The following is an 8,276-nucleotide window of genomic DNA, read 5'->3' as shown; positions in this document are numbered from 1 at the left end:
AGTCATTAGGGCGGCCTTACTCCTCCACCTTTTGATAAAGTCAGCAAATGACTCCTTTGCATTCATTTTGGTGGACTCCAACTCTCGGATAGTCATCTTGAGCTGAGAGTTGTAGTTATACTGAGTGACAAAGGCTGCTCCTATGTCCTCCCAAGTTTTTCTTTTGGAGATATCGAGAGACAGAAACCATTGGAAAGCTGGACCAGAGAGTGTTTGGGGGAACAGCTGAGCCATTGCGTCTTCTTCGACCACCAGCAACTTCATAGCACCTAGATAACCCAACAGATGAGTTTTTGGGTCATCGGTTCCATCGAACTTAGTGAAGTCCAGCATCTTAAACCTTTCAGGTAGTTTGGCATTTGGAAAGAGGCAAAGTCGATCCATGTCCAGACCACCAGCACCAATCTTTTCGGACTTGGAAACAACTTCCTCGAGATTATCCATCTTTGCAATTAGAGCAGCCATTGGGAATAACCGCTTCGGGGGGAGGAATTTCAGGCTCGGGATTGGCTCTTTCTTCCCCTGCTGCTCTCGCTGGGAGTCGCTCATTTATCAAAGCGCGCAGGTTGGCCATAGAAGTCTCGGCCTGATCAGCCCTTTGCTGCATGATTGTCATATTGTGCTGGAGGTTAGTAAGAATAGTAGCTTGATCCTAAGGAGCATCGGCCATGACGAATGCTTGGATGGCTTTCGGTGATGACATTGAAGAAAGGAAGGACCGAGGTGTTTCGTGCGTTGTAGTTGATGTTGAATCTGCCTTTGATGGTGAACCAGCTAGAGTTTCCGTTGTTACTGACTGAGGAACAAGCCTAGCAAGTCTTCTTCTGTATGGACCCAGTGGATGCTCCCAAGCAGGTTTGGCTCTTCTTTTCAGTACTTTCTTTGATGGTGCAATGGCTTAAAGCTAGACAGTAAAGTAATTGAAAGCTCAGTGGTGTTCTTGCAGCAGTTTATTGAAAGAATTGAAAGAAAGAAAAATGCGCACGTCATCGTCGTCAGTGTCCTCCTAGACTCTATAGCTAAAGATGAGTCAATCTCGTGATATTCAGACACTGCCAAAATCCTCGGATTTCTTTTCGAGGGCATATCGTTTGCTTGAATCGACTAACACTAAGAGATGTCAAAATAGTCTAAGCCATTGACTATTCTGTTCTCGAAGTTTCAACTTTGGAGTCGGAGCAACTCGGCATAGATGACGTGATACTAGAACCGGGACGGCGTAAGCAGCACTGTGCTGGAGCCTAAGTGGTGTAAGTGAATAGCACTTAACCTGGGTGGTGTAAGTATCACGACATTCTCTCCGTTGCTCCTAGTTTTCTGTTTGAAACCTCAATCGGGCATTTAGACAAAGACTTAGAAATCACGATTTTCCAAAGTCTCGTTGATCTAAAGATTTTGAAATTTGATAATGCGCACCATCGAGATGCACAACTCTTCATCGGGCCATGGCAGCGTCCTAATAAACATAAGACAAACTCGACAATAGACAACCTAGAAGCCTCCCTAAACATGCTCCTACGCAAAACGGTATGTATGTACAATGCATGCGATAGGAAAAACAATAACACGTAGACGGTATATGGGGTTAGATGCAAGTAGATCTTACCCTGCGGGTACCTATCCTAGTTTGGAGAGTTCTAGTGCTTTGTACATGTAAAGGCCTATTTTGGTTTGAGGGGGTTCCTCAGACTAAATGTAACATCCTATAAGGTGTAGGTGCTTAAGTGTTCTTTTTAGAACTTGAGGGAGGTGGAGAATAATTACCTTAACTGCATGTGTGTGTTATGCTCTCCTCATAACACCTGTTATCTTTAAAGTTTAAAAGAAAAGAAAAGAAAACCCAAAGCAAGAGGATTCCTATTCTACGTTAGAGCGAGAGAGAGAGAACTGACGAGAGAGAAGAGAGAGAGTTGCCGAGAAGGAGAGAAAGAGAGTGGGAGATTGAATTCTTAATCTTGGTAAGTAACTTCTAATCTCTACATATGGTAATCAATTTATAGGTTCTTGAATTGGGTTTAGGTGCCCTAGAAATCAAGTCTGAGCCTATCCTTATCTTCTTTTTCTATTGGAAGTACATAGGGATTATACTTGCTGTTAAGAGTTGACTGTTGTCATTAGGTTGTCAAAAATGCTGAAACCTATATTCTTGATTGTTGGGACTGCACCTTAAAGCTAGAAACATGATTTAGAAACTGAAATTATGGTTTAAAGTGCAAGAATTGATGTAAGCATGCTGAAAACTGAAGCTTAGTTGCTGAAAATGCAACTTTAGAGCTAAAAATGGTTATTTAGGTGCTCAAACTATTAATTGGTTACTGAAAATTGCTATATAGATGTTGAAATATTTATCTCTGTAATTGCTGGAAATCACCGCCGAGTGCAGAAGTGCAGGAATTAGGTGTAATACGCTGAAAACAGGTTGTATCTGACTGAAATGGATGATTTGTAATTAATTTGGTTAACATGGGAAGTTAAGAAAAGGAAACAATTCGGGGCAGTGCCTTTACGCCGTTGCTGCAAATGGTTGTAATTGGCAACCATTTTGGAAAATTATCCTATGTGGGAAGTGATGAATTCATCACGCACGTTAGTTGGGAACAAGCCTAATTGGAAGAAGTGCAGAAGGGTGGGAATTACGTGTAGTACGCTGAAAACAGGTTGTATCTGATTGAAATGGATGATTTGTAATTAATTTGGTTAACATGGGAAATTAAGAAAAGGAAACAATTCGAGGCAGTGGCTTTATGTCGTTGCTTGCTGTTGCTGCAAATGGTTGTAATTGGCAACCATTTTGGAAAATTATCCTATGTGGGAAGTGATGAATTCATCATGCACTTTAGTTAGGAACAAGCCTAATTGGATAATTTCTTTATTATGTAATGACCTTCTCTAATGTTTATTTTTCCATTGTATTGAATCGTGTTCTTGGGGCTAGGTTGGGAGGGTTATGATGCTAGAGTACTTGTCTGTTACGGAGGAATTTGGAAAGAGAAAATTGTTGCATTTCTTCCATTTTATGAATATCTCAATGAGTTTACTCATATGTGTGGATTATATGCTAGGTTCGGAGGCAGCAACGAGTACCGCTACTCCACGTAGGGAGTGAGCTTGTGTTGGTTTTTCTTTTTGTTGGAGACCAAGGTGAGTGTTCGATTCATAGATGTTCTTCAATTGGATTGAACTTATGATATTGAACTGTGACTTCATGTCAAAGAGTAATAATGGCTATTAGCTGGACTTAGTGTCGTGTTCCTGACTTCGTGTCGAATTCTTTGGCTTTATGCCAAGTTAATGCCTTCGTGTCAGATTTAATGACTTCGTGTTAATAATTTTCTTAACGCATATTTATTTGTGATGCTAGATTTAATGTTTTCATTGAATAGCATCCATGTCTCATATATACTCCTGGAACTCGTTTGGGGTTCCAGTTTTGCAGGTATAGGTCAGTGCCCACTACAGGTCGCGTTTTGTGTTTGTGACTTGCTCGAGGAGTGCGTAGTTGAGGCCTGTGGGAGTCTTTGTCTCTCGGAGCATAGTTGATATTTGCTTAGTTTAGTTTTGGACAATAGTTGGTTATGTAAAGTTTATTTTCTTGATTGACTTCCACTGTAGTTTGTAAATGACAGTTATTTTGAGATGTAAATAAAATGTGGCTGTTGAACTTCAATTTTTAGTTATTCTCTGGATTTGCTAGTAGCTGTCGTTGGGTTGTAGTCACGTGTTGTATTGGGATTGGCTGATGTGGTGCTATTCCGAAACGGCGCATGACACTAAAGCCATGATATACCTCCCGCTGCAATGCGTATTGCAGAGCAACGGTCGAACGGTAGTATGACTTATCATCGTCCAAGGTTGTTGAGCATTCGAGGACCCCGGGCTCCAGTAAACTATGTCGGTTACCCAAATCACCTCAACGGGGCTAGCCAACATCGATGCACATGAAAAATGCCAAAAAGATTGATAAATGAGAGAGAATCGCAACATTTCCAAAATGCCTTTTAAAATGTGGCTCACTTTTATTAATCGATACTTGGAGAAAACTACTCAAGCGAACAATCAAAAAAGTCCCAGTCGGGATTGGTCGGATGCGAGGATCCTATTGAATAACCATTCAGTTCTTCAACAACGCGGAGCTCACTGTTTTGACAGACTTTTACGGGGTTGTTCCTAAGAGTATTAATTTTTAAGTATAGATTAATGCAATAACTCCCAGCAGAGTCGCCACTATGGGCACATGCCCCTAAAAATCTGGTTTTGTCAGGTGTGCCCTTTTGGAAAAGTGCGGCGAAACGCTCAATTCAGAGTCGCCACTTGGGTTTTGAAGGTATGCCACCCAAGGAACCGAACTTGAAACACTTGTTACGTTGTTTGATTTTGAAAAGGTGTAAACTGGTCCATCGTCACCTTGATATCCAAGGTACGGGAGCCAAGTAATGAGAGGGGAAGGGTTTTAAGGCACCCCTCTCACCCAATCCGGCGATCGGTCTCTACTCGAGCATTTATAAAACATTTGCACTTCTCTCTCATTAATCGATTTTTAGCCAATTAGGGCGGGGGAACAATGTAAAGGGGATTAAAACTGTAACATATTGGCAGGATGTGATAGATGGCATGTTTGATTTTATTGAAACAATTAGTATATGATGAAAACAAACTGATGTGGGAGTTTTAAACAGACTGGAAGGCTCCTGTTTTGGAGTATCGTGTGCAGGAAGTAACCAGTATGCACTGATCAAATCACTGCATGCTGACCAAACCTGTGCACGCCACACCAACACCTGCGAGCGCCAGTAAGTTTAAACCCACAGCTCTTATTCTCAACCCTTTGGGTTCTGCAAATGACCAGTGCACACCTGGGACAAACCAAGCAGATTATAGGCAACTAATATACAGTTACAGACAGTTTAAATGGGCTCAGAGGCCTCCAAAAGAATAAAACACCCCATAAACAGTGTGGTGATAGAATAGGGGCCAAGGCCTAGCTACCCAAGCAAGGCCAGCCAATGGTCAAAACGTACCTACGCGTGCGAGTAAACCACTGCAACACGTAGGTTGAACCCTCTGATCAGTGCTTGGTTTTACATTTTCTGAGTTCTGAGACATGTTCAGAAGGACCCTAGGGGTATTCCATTACAACAAATATGAGTATTGAAACTAGACAAGCAATTCTAACAAAAGAAAGCCATAGGTTGATTATTAGCATGCTGATAATGGTGATTGTAGAAAGGAGAACATAAAATAAGCAAGACACTAGTCCCCACGTGAACCTGCACGCGCAGCCACAAAGTGGCGCATGCATACTTTCGATCAACGTGCGCCAGTTCTTACCACAACGGTTTTGAAACCTTGCCAGCTTTAGGGCCAGGATTGGTATTGATTATCAGCCTTGACCCTGTCAGCCCCCCTTAGGGATCAGAACAGAACATAGAATAAAGGTGTTATACCTTTTGTTTATGAGTTTGAGAGGTGTTTAAGCTTTGAACTTGTGGTGTGGATGATGAATGTGAAGTTGCTTGCCTATGTCTTTCTTACACAAGAAATAAATGAACAAGTATGGGGTTAGGATTTGGTAACTATTGTAACTTTGTCAACCAAACTTCTTAACCGTGTAACCTCTTGGAAGGACCATGGAGAGGGGGTATATATAGGAAGAGATGGAGTGTAACCAGCCAAAGGAAGGCTGGTTGGCTTGGAGTATAAGTCTCCCTCTCATTAAATGAGAAGGAAAAGGTGATAGGAGGCATGTGTGAGAGGGGGAACATCCTCTGCTCCGAGATCAACTTTCAGATGAATATACAGAGCCTAGGGCGCCCCAAAAGTCTTGTGATCATGGCTAAATAAAGGTGATGGGACAAGGTTTAACCAGCATGGGCAAGTAGTTGACCTGCATGTGCGGGTCCAAGATGCCCTGCCCTGGTCAACGGTCAAAGCTGACTGATGACTGACACGTGGCAAATAGACCAGCGCACGTTGGTTGTAGACTGGCATATGCAGGTAAGATTTTGGCCAAGGCATTTTAGGTTGGGTTTGAAGGGTTTAAAAGGGGTTCAAACGCTCAAAGCTCAAACACACTAACATTCCCGGGGTGCTCTTGATCTATTTCATCATCGGGGAATCAAATATTGTAACTAAACTAATCTGGGAAGTCTAGATTGGGGTGTCTACAGTTGGTCTTAAAAGTGTTATAGAACTTGGTTCTCTCAACATACCTCTGCATAACATACCTCCTAAGACCTTTCATCATGGTTAGAATGGGTTGGTCTCTCACCTTTTTAATGGCATTGTTGAAGGACTCACTCAAGTTGTTAACCATTCTATTGGTCTTGGCCCTTGGACTGTAAAAACACCTTTCCCAATATTTAGGTGGTTCTTTCAACAGCCACTCATGTGCCTTCACAACAACTACCCTTGCTTCCATCATCTTTGCACGAAACTCAGGTACAGTGTAAGCACTTGCTGCCCCCCACATAAGGTCCTCCAACTCCTTCCCTTTATGCACTTTCTGGAAGTTGGAATACATATGCCTCATGCAATACCTGTGCACCACACCGGGGAATAACAAATTCATAGACTCTGTAAGTCCCTGCATAAGAACCACAAATTACAAATGGATATAAACAAATAAATGGCTTAAGTAATTGTTAAAATGTGTATAACAAACAACATGACACTTACCTTTTGTCCGTCAGAAATAAAAATCCATCCTTTATCCTCAGGCTTGCCAATGACATATGTGAGAAGTTCAAGAAACCAAGTCCAACTGTCCTTCAGTTCAGATTCCACAACTGCCATTGCAATGGGGTACATTTGGTTGTTATCATCTCTCCCAACAGCATGCATCAACTGCCTCCCAAATGGACCTTTCAAGAAACAAGCACCAAACCAATAATGGGCCTACAGTTGCCTACAAATCTCTTGGCTTGAGCATTAAACAAAACAAACATCCTCTGAAAAATAGGGTTTCTATCTGGCCAAGGTCAATAAATCTTAAGTTTTGCACAACTTCCAAGGTTCTCATTTCTTATCATCTCACAATAGTCCCACAATCTATGGTATTGTTCATCTTGTGCCCCATCCACCATCTATATAGCTTTCCTCTTAGCCCTATAAATTTGCATTTCTAAAACATCCAACATCCATTTTCTCTTAACATCATTTTGCATTGTTGTCACCTTCCAATCAGGGTCATCATTTACCTCATTCACATACTTCTTGGCCAACCACTCCATAGATACCCACCAGTTATGGTAAACCCTGGGACAAGTATGTTCCCCTTTAAGTCTTTTAATTTGGTAAGTTGTGTCATCTACCCTAGATGCATAAGTCTCCATTGACAAGGAGGTTCCCCTTCTTCATCTTTGCACTTCACAATTACCCTCTTAGATTCATTTTTTAGGTACTTGTATTGACAACAATGTCTAAGATGAAACTCCTTCAGGAAAGCCCTAAAAACCCTAACATTGGGAAACAACATCCCTTCCACCAATTTGGGATTTTCCATATCTCTTTCTTCTTCTTCTTCAGATTCTCATCATCTGATGAGCTAACCACATTAACATTTTCATCATTACTGTAACTTTTCTTGAAACAACTCCGATTTTTCATTCAATAAAAATCTCGTTGTTATTCGAAATTTCTTAATTTCTCTTAATTGCTCGATGATTTTCTTATTTGATTTCCTAGTAGTTTGTATTCAAGCAATTGAACACCTTATCACCGTATTCCTCGACGAGAAACCCTAATTACACTTTAGCCCCTCAATGATCGTTTCTTGACTTTTAAGCCCTACTTAGCAAGTTTAGTTAGCTTCTAACCGGCTTGTTGGAGAAACCAAACTAGAAGGTCACCTAGTTACTTTTCCCTAACCATAGATGGACCATTTTGCCCATCTTGAACCTTTTGAACCTTTTCAAACCCTAGACTAGAATTGTTTAATTATTTTCTTTTATTGTTTTGATTTTATTCTTTATCCTTTGGACGATAAATGTTAGGGGAACTATTATCCATTGGATAAAAGAAACCCAATTCTTTATATTAAAAGGATTTTTGAAAGATTTGAACAAGTACTATGATCTTTTAGAAATAGACTTTCATAATTACTTTAAAAGTACTTTTCAATTATTTTACTAATAAAAGTACCCTAGTAACTATTGTCCATTGGACAATGATTGTTAGGGTAATCTTTACCCATTGGACCAAAGCCATTCCAATATATATATATATACACACACATGTGTAATTACAAAGGACATGTAGTCTTTTAAAAGACTTAGTTT

The 8,276-nt window shown here is 40.7% G+C and overlaps 1 protein-coding gene across 1 annotated transcript; it reads right to left on the bottom strand.

The window, feature by feature from the left end:
• Positions 1-4,040: 4,040 nt before the first annotated feature.
• On the bottom strand, positions 4,041-7,213 carry LOC131317406 (uncharacterized). Its single transcript, XM_058346961.1, has 4 exons — positions 6,676-7,213; positions 6,192-6,583; positions 4,779-4,853; positions 4,041-4,167 (listed from the first exon to the last, which is right to left on the bottom strand). The coding sequence occupies exons 1-4, from the start codon at positions 6,838-6,840 to the stop codon at positions 4,041-4,043; spliced, it is 759 nt and encodes a 252-aa protein (XP_058202944.1). The 5' UTR covers positions 6,841-7,213.
• Between the last annotated feature and the right edge of the window lie 1,063 nt (positions 7,214-8,276).

This window comes from Rhododendron vialii, chromosome 2a, assembly GCF_030253575.1.
Source record: "Rhododendron vialii isolate Sample 1 chromosome 2a, ASM3025357v1".
Lineage (NCBI taxonomy): Eukaryota > Viridiplantae > Streptophyta > Magnoliopsida > Ericales > Ericaceae > Rhododendron > Rhododendron vialii.
Note: the sequence above shows the minus strand (reverse complement) of the source record. Positions and strands in the feature narration are given on the sequence as shown.